This window comes from Acomys russatus, chromosome 7 (genome assembly GCF_903995435.1).
Source record: "Acomys russatus chromosome 7, mAcoRus1.1, whole genome shotgun sequence".
In the NCBI taxonomy this organism is placed as follows: Eukaryota; Metazoa; Chordata; class Mammalia; order Rodentia; family Muridae; genus Acomys; species Acomys russatus.
Genome location: NC_067143.1, coordinates 44,069,012 through 44,081,735, shown reverse-complemented (window position 1 = coordinate 44,081,735; position 12,724 = coordinate 44,069,012). Strand labels below are relative to the sequence as shown.

Genomic DNA, 12,724 nt, shown 5'->3' with positions numbered 1-12,724 from the left:
ACAGAAATGGCTACACACTAACCTTGCCATATTCAATAAACACTGCACTCACACAAACTCTATCTGGAAGAAGATATTCATATTTATGAATTTCTCCCAGAGTTTAGCCAAATGCTACTGTGTAAACCTGTATTTTTTTCAAACAAGTACACACATTGTCATCAGTTAGAAGTTAACCCTGATTTCATCTTCATATATAAAACCTGATTTAATTTCCTTAGCACTCTCTGAGGCAGGTATTATAGTTTATGTCATGTGGATTCCTATAGCTCCACAAAGAGTAAATATGATGCTTAGGAACATGCCACCACGGAAATTGGTATGTTTTCACCAACATGATCTGTTTAGCACCCCTCTCCATAGATCTTACACTTAAAAATTAAAATAAAAAAAGGTTTTACTTAGTGAAAAGTATGATTAAATAGAAAAAGAAAGCTTTGGGTATATTAAAAAATAGGTACCAAGTTGATATTTAAGAGAATCTGAGGCTGCTTTTACTAGCTAATCGATTGGGACAGCAGTTGAGCATGTCTGTATAAGATCTTTATTTACATCCTATTGAGAATCATGGTTTTTGTTTTTTGTTTTTTTGTTTTTTTTTTTTTTTTTACATGCCAGCATCTTACAGTGAAGCCATGAGAACACTAACGAAATCTTGAAATACTATTGAATTCTTTCAATGATGGATTGGGACCTTAAAGTGTAAGCCAAATAAACTCTCTCCTCCCTACCTTGCCTTTGGTAAGTGTTTTATGCCAGCAACTGAAAGGTGAAGAGAACACACTACTTTTATGCTTTGTCAGATTTCTTATGCCACACATATGTTTAGAATATTGAATTCCCTAATATATGGATCCCTATCCTGAGGAAAGTGGGGCTTCTGTGACAAGGTCTCTCTAGCAAGATTCCATGCATCAATAAGATCTGTAAGCAAGATTTGTTCTGAAGTCCAGAGGCTGACTATAAGGGAAGACAGGGGAGAAACATACACAGCATCAAGATAAGAGCTAAAAAGCCTTTAAGCAATTGTAAGAGTATTTAGGTTTATTTATTCCTCTACTTATTGCATAGAATAATTCAATGAGTTACTTAACTTCCTTAAGACTCAGTTTTTCAATTTTTAATATAAATTAATATATTTTGCTTCACAGAATTGTTAGGATGACTAAATTATGTTCAAAGAGAAGGTAGGAGGACACCTAGTGCCTTTAATATATTACTTTGTGTCCTTCTACAGAGCCCTTAATGCTGTATAGCCTACTTGATTCATGCCAGAGTTTAACCACATCCCCTCTCTGGTACTTAACTACATGAGGCTGAGAAGCTTCTGTAAGGCAGAAGACACTGCCAACAGAACAAAACGACAGCCTATAGGCTGGGAAAAGATCTTCACCAACCCTACATCTGACAAAAGACTAATATCAAAACTATACAAAGAGCTCAAGAAATTAAACACCACCAAACCAAATAACCCAACTAAGAAATGGGACTCAGAATTAAATAGAGAATTATCCACAGAGGAATTTCAAATGGCTGAGAAACACTTAAAGAAATGCTCAACATCTTTAGTTATCAAGAGAAATACAAATCAAAATGACTCTGAGATTCCTTCTTATACCTACCAGAATGGCAAAGATAAAAAACCTCGAGTGACAGCAGTTGCTAGCAAGGATGTGGATAAAGGGAAGCACTCCTTCATTGCTGGTGGGAGTGCAAACTTGTACAACCACTTCGGAAATCAATCTGGTGCTTTCTCAGAAAACTGCGAATAGGACTACCTCAAGACTCAGCTATTCTACTCCTTGGAATACACCCAAAGAATGTTCCACCACACAACAAGGGCACATGCTCAACCATCTTCACAGCAGCCTTATTTGTAATAGCCAGAATCTGGAAGCAACCTAGATGTCCCTCAGTCAAATAATGGATAAAGAAACTGTGGTACATTTATACTATGGAATACTACTCAGCTATTAAAAAAAAGGAAATCCTGATATTTGCAGGCAAATGGATAGAACTAGAAATGATCATCCTGAGTGAGTTAACTCAGGCCCAGAAAGATACACATGGTATATACTCACTTATAATTGGACACTAGCCCAACTGGCTTGCAGAGCCTGCTTGGGACCTCCAGTTCTGGGATGTATACATTTACCAAAAGGCAGCCAGCCCAAGGATGAGAAACACTTCATTTGGAGTTAGCTGTTTGCATTTTTGGAGGTATTATTTGCTGTCTTTCGGACTGCAGATATTGACATAAAGATGTACATTTTCAACCTCTCTTCAACATTACAGGATTTGTCAAAATGGCCCCAAGAAGCTGCTGTCCCCTTTATAGGGCCACATGCTTTGTATTCTCCACAGACCACAGCTTTATTTGTGTCTGGGATTTGCTTGGTGCCCTCAGACATGTGTGTGTGTGTGTGGGGGGGGAACACTGGCTGTGTAGCAAGGACCAGCTTTGTGCCAATTCTAAGAACTTCATACGCTTCACTCACGTAAGGGCCACACATCTGTTCTTGTCATTTATCCTACCAGCCTTTCTTCCCTACTCTACACCTTCTGTCTGCAGGGAGATGTGGCAGTCTTTGTGAGCCCTGGTCACCATCACCCACCCATCAATCAGCTCAAAGAACTCATAGATATCCATGATGTCAACTAATTTCCCACCTTGAGTCTATTACCAGTCCCTAGAGCTGGAATCTATCCTCAAATTGTTGGCCATTATAATGATTATGTCGCAGTGTCCCGGGCTCTTAGTTGACCCCATCCTGTTATTTCATACTCAATGGTGGCCTTATTGCTTCATATTCTACATCTTCACAAATCTGTATATTTAACTACATGAAAACTTCATCTGTAAAAATTTTCCTTCCAGGTCTTACTAGGAGCCCCAAAGGATCTAGTGAATATTTATTGATCAATTGCATTTCAGGTAATGCAATAGAAATTGATCTGAATGATGGCTAGAAACACAATGATGTTTGCTATGTCTGCTACTATCAATGCAATCACTTTCCAGGGAACCACCTAGCACACAGACAGTATTATAACAGACTCATTTATGTTTCTTTCCTCTCATGACTGTCCACTCTACAAAATACAAACAAAAGAGAGAAATATTTATATTACTAAGCCAAAGTTCAGGAAACAACAAAACAACATCCGTGAAACTAATTATGCACATCATTTTTATCAGATTATGTGGCTTGACTAGAACTAATCACACAGTGATTGTTAAGTGTAGCTAACTGAGTACTACCAGACTTTTAAAATAAAGTCTTAATAAAAATGTTACTTACATAAGGAATAGTGTCCAAAGTGTCTGTGTTGACAATTATAGGTGCAGGGCTAGCCTAAAGAAAAGAAGCAGAAAAAATGATTAAGTAACCAATATTCTATTCAGAGACCAATTCTGTTCACCTATTTAACAAAGATCCCCACAAGCATTTCCTGAGGTCTGGTACACACCCTGAGCAGAGTTGGAGGTTGAAATAAAAAGGCTGAGTTTCCACACTTCCCCTCACTTCAAGTACCTAGTTGCAATGCTTACTAAAGTACATTAAGCATTCGTAGAAATCACATCAATTTTCTCTTAAGTTGTACACAAAAACATAGGGTTTGTGCTGCATAAGAGGTAAGGATTTCAATTGAATTGGTTAATGTTAAAACACGTGCCATTTCCTTATAAAACGAGCTTGCTGAAGAAATGTAACTTTTCTCTCAAGTAAGCGCAATCAAATATCAGCTGCTAAATAAACCAGTGCATAACAGAATGCTTACCTGATGCAGTAAAGGTTCATTTACAAATATTTCTTTAATACATTTATATCATCTGTTTACATTTATGTATGTAAAGTCATGACAATGTTTAAAAATTGGAGAGGACAATTTATATATGGTAAGCTTACTCAAACCACACACACACACACACACACACACACACACACACACACACACCTGTGAGTACAGGTTCCAGTAATTCCTTTTAGAGTTGAATGGAAACCTATGGAAGACTGATGCAGGAGTGCCACAGGCCTAGGCATTAGAAAACGAGAACTGGCAATCTATTTGCCTCACCAATCTGACTTCATGAATACTGAGTAGATCTATTTTTATTTTCACGTTTCTAGAATTTTCACGTCAATCTTTCCTCCACTCCCCCAAAGGATCTTTAATCTCCATCCCAAATTACAGATTTCATTTAGATAGGAGGACGTACTCTCATCTTCTTGAGTAACTGAGAACTGTCCAATGCAATGCAGTGGCTGGGCAAGTTCTCAACTTTGGGGACATTTCATTAGCTGTGCACTCTGGAGTCAACAGAGTTAACAGCATTTTAATGTCAGTCTGTGCCACTGGAATCCTAATCAAAAGCCTAACCTCATTCTAGTAGATTTTATATGGTGAAATTCTGTTTCTTAACTCAAAGACCATAAATAATGAACATAAACTTGATATATTCAAACACAAACATACATATTTACATAGAAGTCAACTGGATATTCATGATACATTATTAATTATCAATAAATACCTTGTAGGTGAATAGAAACTTTGGAGATAGGTAGACCACATATATCCAAACCTAAAAATATTGTGTATAAAGAGAATTTTTGATATGGGGCACAGAAGACATGGGCTCAAAGTTGCTGTAGCAACTTCTCAAATAAATGCTTTGGGGTCTGGCCAACTTCTTAGGGTTGTAGCCCTGTGGTCAGAATTTCTCGATCATTTACCTCTGTGGAATGGAAATAACAGTGATCATGTGTGAAAGTGTTAAAGAGTAAATGAGGATATGAATTTGCATTCACCTTAGAAACTACATTTCAGGATTAATGCTAAATATTCCCAAGTGTTCCTAATGCTAGACTACTATGAATACACATTCATACATATATGATGGCTACTAATCTATTTAGACTTCAGAGATTGCAGAGCTATGCTAGTTTGTAGTAATAACAATGTCACTGGTGTGTGTGTGCGTGTGTGTGTGTGTGTGTGTGTGTGTGTGTGTGTGTGAATACAGAGAACACATTCTCATTTAATTGCCAGAAAACTATACTGACAATATATTAATATCACTATACCAATGTAAAGATGAGAAAATGGAAGTTCAGGAACAATGAGAATTAAAATGTAATGTTGTTTTCTGGGGTATCAAAATTCACAGTTTTCCTGCTGAGCAGCTACTGAATCCTAGCACTTTGGATCTATCACAAAGCATCTAAAATTCTCTGCTAGAGCATCAGGCAAAGCAAAGACCGCTTTGGAAGAAAAGAAGTCTCAGGGTATTGCCGATTAGATATTGAAATCAATCCTATGAAGTATCTATAATCTATCAATCTATCATCTATTATATATCAATATATATTACACTACATTATATTTCTAGTTTGATGATGACTCATCTATACTTTTGATTTTGTTCCTATGATCCACAAAAGGATGTGTCTCCTATCTTTGACAACTGACTATATATCACAGCTCGTCTTTGTTATCAAGCATAGCACTGATCACTGCATTTGAATTGAATTGATCTGGGGATTTTATTTAATCCTTATTCTATCTTATAGGTTACATTTTATGTTATATGAATAAATTTAAGATCCCATTTTCTATGCAGTGCTATCTATAACTTTCTGTTTGTGCTATTTTCCATTTCCCATATGTAAATTTGATCTTTGCAACAGAGATTCTATATTTAAAAATCAAAAGAGATTATATACTTCTCTGTATTTCTCTATATGAATTGTATATAGAGAAGAGCACATGAATTTTAGTATATTATTAGTTGTGTTGTGCTGTGTATCAAACAGTGGCTTTGCCCAAACATATGTTCTCTTCCATTATTTTAGCTCTCAGCCCAATTTAGGATGTACTGATTCAATGTAACTATAAAGTACAGATAAGGGCTCCAAAATAAGCATTAATATCTTTATAAGTTTTACCAAACACTTTGAAGATACTCAAGTGCCCCTGTGCAAATATCTGAGTTACTCACATAACACTTGTTCTTCTGTTTCCCTGTTGACTTTTGCAAGGGTCAGAAGCCAAACTTAGATTCATCTTGTTGGGTTTTTGAGTTTTAGAAACCAGTTCCCTGGTTGCTTCACTGGTTCTGTCTCCGTTTCTTCTCCACTGCCCCACATACCCACCCTGGTTTTGTAGTAGATATCCTCTTTAATTGAACCCATCTGTTAAACTGCTGACTCCCACCCCAGCTTTCCTTTCCACATGCTTACTTCCATTCACTGGAAAGAGACTCATGACAAATCTGGAGAGAGACAAATAATTTCCTTTTCATCAGAGGCTTTTAGGCTGGTGTTCATGTAAATCTATGCAGGCATTTTTGAAACGTTGAAGGATTAAGAAAGGTAGCCTTTCCTGGTGACCCAGATAGTAAAGGGCGAGTAGTTTCCCCTTTCCTTTACATTCTCCTCCCTGTGGAGGAAGCCAGTCCTCAGCAGGAACAAATGAAGCCAATCACAAAGAAGCAACACACAGGTGTCGAGAACACTGCTAAAATTACGAATTCATGCACCCCAGCTTCCTTTCTGTCTTTGTGTTTCACAACCTACACAAGGATTCTGAGATTCACAGTGGCTACTTTGCTTTTGTAGGTAAAAGATAAGCTTCTGGGCTTGTTATTAAGAGAATCGCTTTAATAAGGAAGTCAACATACGGCGGGCACCATGGTAGTCTTAGGGTTATCACGGCTGTGATAAAGCACCACGGTGGAGGCAACTTGGGGGAGGAAAGGGCTCATTTGGCTTACATTTCCACATCCCTGTTCATCACTGAAGGAAGTCAGGACAGGAACTGAAGCGGGGCCAAGAACCTGGACGCAGGAGTTGATGCAGAGGCCATGGAGGAATGCTGCTTAATGGCTTAGTCTTCATGGCTTATCCAGCCTTTCTTATAGAAATCAAGACCACCAACCCAGGTGTGGCTCTACTCACAATAGGCTGGGTCCTCCAACATCAGTCACTAATTAAGAAAATGCCTTACATGCATGCCTACAGTCTGCTTTATGGAGGCATTTTCTCAATCAAAGCGTTCTCATCTCACTTCTGGATGTTGCTAATTGCCCTGTTCTGTGAAACATTTCTGACATAAGTAAGCAGGTTGTTTCAGACCACCTACAGAGAAGAAGTCTCGTCAAACAGTTACTAGTAGGGAGTACAGTGTCTGAGCATTACAGTAGGTACACTGTGGAGCTCATGCCCCCATGTGAGTGCAGGGTAGACAAGGTCAAAGACTGAATCCAGGCCCATTTCTAAAACCTCAAGAAGCAACAACTGAAAACAGAAAAGCTAACTAGTTCCTCAACCAGACTCCATGCCACAAACAGTAAAACTATCAGTGTAAAAAAACTGCACAATGCTAATGGGTCAAGTTAAGGAGGAGCCAAAATATGACAAGTGTAGTATATAGGCAGATGTTAGGGTTTGGCATCTTGACAGCCTTCTCAGTCTTTCAGGATGAGACTCCTGAGTAAGCACTCACAAAGGCATAGTCTTTAAAATGAGAGAGCGGGGGGGGTGGAGAAAGAGAGAGACAAAGACAAAAGAGAGACAAAGACAGCAGAGAGACAAAAATCAGTGAAAGTTTTAAACCTTTCAACCTCAAGTTACCTAATAGCTGGCTCTTACTGGCTGCTACTAGACACCCTGTTAGCCAACTACAAACAATGGAGAGGCTACCAGCAGGGTGAGCCTCAGATCAATGATAGTTTGACTCCAGCCAGGAAAGTAGCATATTTGGGATTAACATCCATGCATTCTGCCAGGGCTGAAATAAGACCCCAGTACTGAGATGCCAATGATTTATAACAAAACTGGCTATGTTTTGTGTTAGCTTTTCAGCACATCCTCTATTAGTAAACTGCCTTAAATGGAAAAAAGAATGGTTGGAAAGATAAATTTTTCTCTTTTTCCAAAATTGTACTTTTTCTTTTTTGAATTTAATATTTTTTCTTCCTTCTTATTCCCACAGTTTTCTGAGCTGGGGCCTCACATCTCTGGATATTCTCAGGTTTCCATTCCCAGTTGAAGGAATTACTTTGAGCCTACAATTACCATCTTCCAAACCCACCAATCAGCCATCTCTAGCTTCTGCTCCTTAAGAAAGGGGTGGCTAACAATTCATTAAGGGGTGGAGCTCACTTCATATAAATTAGCTTATTGAATCACTGCTTATTACTATAAAAGAGGAACAACGATTTGTAATGTACAGGCGGGGAAACAAGAGGATTTTAAAGTGGAGACAAGGAATGTTTGTCTTTATTCTTAATTTTACAAATAGAGTAACAGGGAAAAATGGTATGCTTCAGATTGCATATTTGACTCAAAACTAGAACTGAGGCTACAAGAATAACAAAATAGCAATAATAGTATTAGAAGTATTAAGCCCCTCATGAGGTAGTATTATGAATCAGTGCTAATGATACTTTAAGATTAATTGGTGCCCTTAATTTTTTGTAGTATTCAAAATTAATGATATTTTACTACTGAAAAGGAACAGAAGAGTAGAGAGGGGCAGGATGGGGAAGCAGGAGGCAGGAAGGAAAGACAGAGCAACGGAAGGGGAGGGGAGTGGCAGAGGGGACAGCAAGGGAGGGCAAGATGGAGTAAGGGAAAGGGGAGGTGGAAAAGCAAACCAGAAAGGAGAGACATGTGGGTGGGGTGGAGGAGAAATGGAGAAAGAAAGGAAAGAAACCAAAGCCGACTAGCTCATTTGCTTGAGGCCATAAATCTAAAAAGATCTAGGAGAAAATTTGATCCATGTCTTTTTGGCACCAGAACCCAGGGTGTAAAACAATTTCCCGATTAGTCTCTTGAATTTCAGATAAGCAAACTGAAAGTATTCCTTTTCCCCTTTCCCTTTCCCTTTCCCTTTTCTTTTTTCTTTTCTTTTCTTTTCTTTATTGGCCTGGAAAGTTAAAGGTTTCTCTTTCATACTCTAAGGAGAAGTTTCTCTTTGTACTGACTGAGATTCCATTTCCCAATTCTCACAAGGTTTCTAGGTCCCCTAATCTACTGCAAACTTCTACTTTAAAAAAAATGGGACAATGCTATTTTCTAGTTAACCTATTTCTCAAGAAGTGAGGTGGAAAAATAATGCATGTGAAGCCAAATAGAGGCCTATAAATGGAAGGTTATGTTATCACTGGATTTAGCTTTGCTTTTAAAAATATTGTCATCTCATGTTCCTTTCTCCACATTATCAACCAAATGAGTTCCATGCTATCCATCCCAGATATAAGCCAGCGCTAATAACTTCACCAGTGGCTTCTTGTTACCTGATTTGTACCCAACATGCAGTGGCTAGAACATGCTCTTCACAGAAAAGAACATGGAGGCGTGGAGAGTAGGTAAGAGAGCAGTATGAATGCTGAAGAATGCAGATCTTTGGTGCCCTCCCTACCCCAAACAACAACAACAACAACAACAACAACAACAACAACCCTACACAGTAACCTGCCTCCTTTACCAGCAGCCTAGCTAAAAAAAATAGAAGTCTGAATAGCAGATCCATGTTTTTCACATGAACAAATTCAACTGTGAACTTTCTTGAGCCCTCTCACATTGGTTTGTTTGTTTGTCTGTTTGTTTGTTGGAGACAGGTTCTTAGTATATAGACAAGGGTGTCCTGAAACTCATGATCCTCCAGCTTTATATTCCTGAGTACAATGAATGTGCTTAATGATAAAACAGGACATTATTCTGTCCTAATGAATAAAATAATGGCATGAAGTACCCTCTGGTGTTCAGCTGGAAACAGATGACAGACCTGTCCATCTTCCTCTCAAAAAAGTAACTCTTTGCCCCTCATGTATGGGGCAGGTTTTCTTACCCTGTAGAGACTGGCTGAGTAGACAAAAGTCTGTTCTAGTCAACAAATTTTATCATCACAACCACAAGTATTTCAGCCCAATGCAATTAACCAAAATACCTTGAATGTAACATTCATGTAATCCCCAATTGTTTCATAGTTCATGCTGTATGTAATTTTCTACTTACATGTAATAATATAAATGTATATGCCAAAAATATAAATAAATAAAATTAAAATTCCCATTGCCAGTTGATCCTCTACCACAAGGATGTCTGTGCTTTGGGTATACTTCAGTTATGGAGTATTTACTTACCATATGTTAAACCCAGGCTTAGATTGCCCAGCACTACAAATTACATAACATAGAAGGAAATACAAAGCTTTGCAGCATATTGTTGATATTCTAAAGACTAAGTTAGTCATTTCATTCTCCCTGGTGCATAAAGCATGGTGGAACCTGGAGATGAGACACAGAAAGGACCAGAGAATCAAATAGTTTTCTTTATGTGTCCACTAGATTCCATGCTGCTTGGATTAGACTGGACTGTTGGCTGTGGAGCCTCCAGACCCTGCACTGTCTCTTCACTCTTCAGTGTATTTAGTACATGAAACTAAAATAAATGACTCATGAAAAGTTGTTCTTCAGATCAATATAAAACCCAATCTGATAATTATTTCAAACACCAGTGTCATGCTTCATATCATATATAAAGTGTTCATACATATTTGATAATTAAATTCCCATAAGAGGAAGAAAGGGAAAAATATTCATCAACCAAGTTCCCACTGTGCCAGGCAAAAAGGCAAAATTTTATGTTGTGTATTATTCCTTATTCCTTATATAAGGAATAACAGTTTTCTCTTGTCTACAGATAAATGAAAAGAAATTAATGGGGGTTCAGTGAATTTGTCAGATTTAGACATCTAGAGTGAATCAAAGCTAGATCTCAAACCCAAGTCTTCTGATTCTTAACCTCCCTGCTCTTTATCATCCACACACAGTACCCCCAAATCCTCAATTCACTATGAGAAAGAACATCTCTATTTACATAATTTAAATAAATGCTTTGTGAAGACCCCAGAAAAATGGAACCGTCCGCTCAGACCTCAAATGTGGTTCCCGCAGTGTGGCCCTTGTCACGATAACCATACCCTATTATATCACTGATTCATTCCACGTGGGCTATTCTCAGAGCCATCCATAGTCTGGAGACCATCAGTTCCCCAAGAGCTATAAACTTTGTGGTTCTGGCCTACTTTTATTCTGGACACTGTGATAAACACTGGGACCAAAAGCCACTTGTGAGAGGAAAGCATTTATTTCGCCTTACAGGTTAGAGTCCCATCATGGAGGGAAGTCAGAGCAGGAGCTCAAGTCAGAACTGAATCAGAGGGCACAGAGCAATGTGGCTTTCTGTTTCTCCCAGACTCACGTTCAACTACCTTTCTGATTGGCTGGGCCCTCCTATGTCAATTGACATTCCTCTATAGACATGTCCACAGGTCAATCGGATGCAGGCACTTCTTCGAAGGAAGTTCCCTTTTCTCAGTGTGTCCAGTTGATTACCAAGATCAGCCATCACTAGTCCTTCGGCTTAATAGGGTTTGATAGTTAAGTTTGTTCATATATGATACTTACAATTTCTTCTCAAAATTTTAACTATTTGTGTAGGCAAACCCCATGTTTCACTACATTTCCTTATCAGCTTGTTTGTAGAAATGATTGTTAAGTGACTTTTAATTCTATGGAATGAGGGAATAAATAAGATAAAAGTGTATAATCAACCTCTAAAACAACAGAATTAGTGAACTGGGTAGACAGGACAATGGCTTCCTTCTATGGAAACTCTTGTACTGCACTGATGGCCTCCTTTCTGCACCATTCTAAACTACAGCACATCCATCAAGGAGGAGTCTCAGCACAAACACCCAATTCTAACCATATGCTGGTACTTTGAGCTCACTCTTTTGGCCCCTCATTACCTCCTGAAGAATTATGTCCTCCAGCTATGTTTCTTCCATAAATGAGCTGGGTGCCAACACAAGGTCACTACACTAATAACTGGTAGAGGGGAAGATTTCTCATCTTGGCTCAAAATCCATTAGTAAGCAGCTACTAGCAGCACTACTCAAAGTTATGACCCCAACATACATTTCGGAAGAAATTGGAGATTTTGGAGGAATTTAGAGGAAAACTAGGGACTCAAAAATCATGGACAAAGCAATCTGACACCTACAGAACTTATAACCGGAGCTCCCCCTCAAACTAAACACATTTAGTATTTCATGATTTATTTAAACAATGAATGCATGCTTCTTTGATTTTACTCTGTAACCACCTTTTTAATACAACAGAATTTCAAGAAATTTATAATAGGATCAACTTGATATCTCCAGTATTTTCCTCCCTAGCTATCAAAATCTGAATACCATATCTACCTGGAAATGACCATGGTGACGGTAGGAAATTATGTTCCTAGTGTAACCAGTGCCTGGAGATGCCACCTTTAAAACCAACAACTTCCATAACTCAGAGTAAAAAAGATAACTCAGTGATACTCAGCATTTATTTCTCTAGTTGAAGAATAAAAATGTATAGTAGGTGACCTCTAAGAGTGAATCTCATCGAGGATGTGATTTCACTCATCATAAATTTTACCCTATTGGGAAGCACTGGGGAGTGGAGGGAGACTGGCACAAGATGTACAATTCTTCCTGCAGGGAAAGGAATCTGCTATTACCATTCTGCCACATTGATTTTAAGAAAGACAAGCTGAAATGAAAGACAAGAGTTAAATGAGGTAAGGGAGGGTGATGTAAATAGATGTCTAGTGAATTGGCTGATGGGTGGGGTATTGACTGTCGTAGAGAATATGTTCCTTAA

The 12,724-nt window shown here is 38.3% G+C and overlaps 1 protein-coding gene across 21 annotated transcripts in view; it reads right to left on the bottom strand.

Annotated features, from left to right (window-relative positions):
* Positions 1 to 12,724, bottom strand: part of Dlg2 (discs large MAGUK scaffold protein 2) — a 1,899,378-nt gene that overhangs the window by 680,532 nt on the left and 1,206,122 nt on the right. For all 21 annotated transcript variants that reach the window (XM_051148923.1, XM_051148943.1, XM_051148920.1 and 18 more), the window contains one exon: positions 3,303 to 3,356. In XM_051148923.1, coding sequence (XP_051004880.1) covers positions 3,303 to 3,356 — 54 coding nt within the window. The remainder of the gene's footprint in view (positions 1 to 3,302; positions 3,357 to 12,724) is intronic.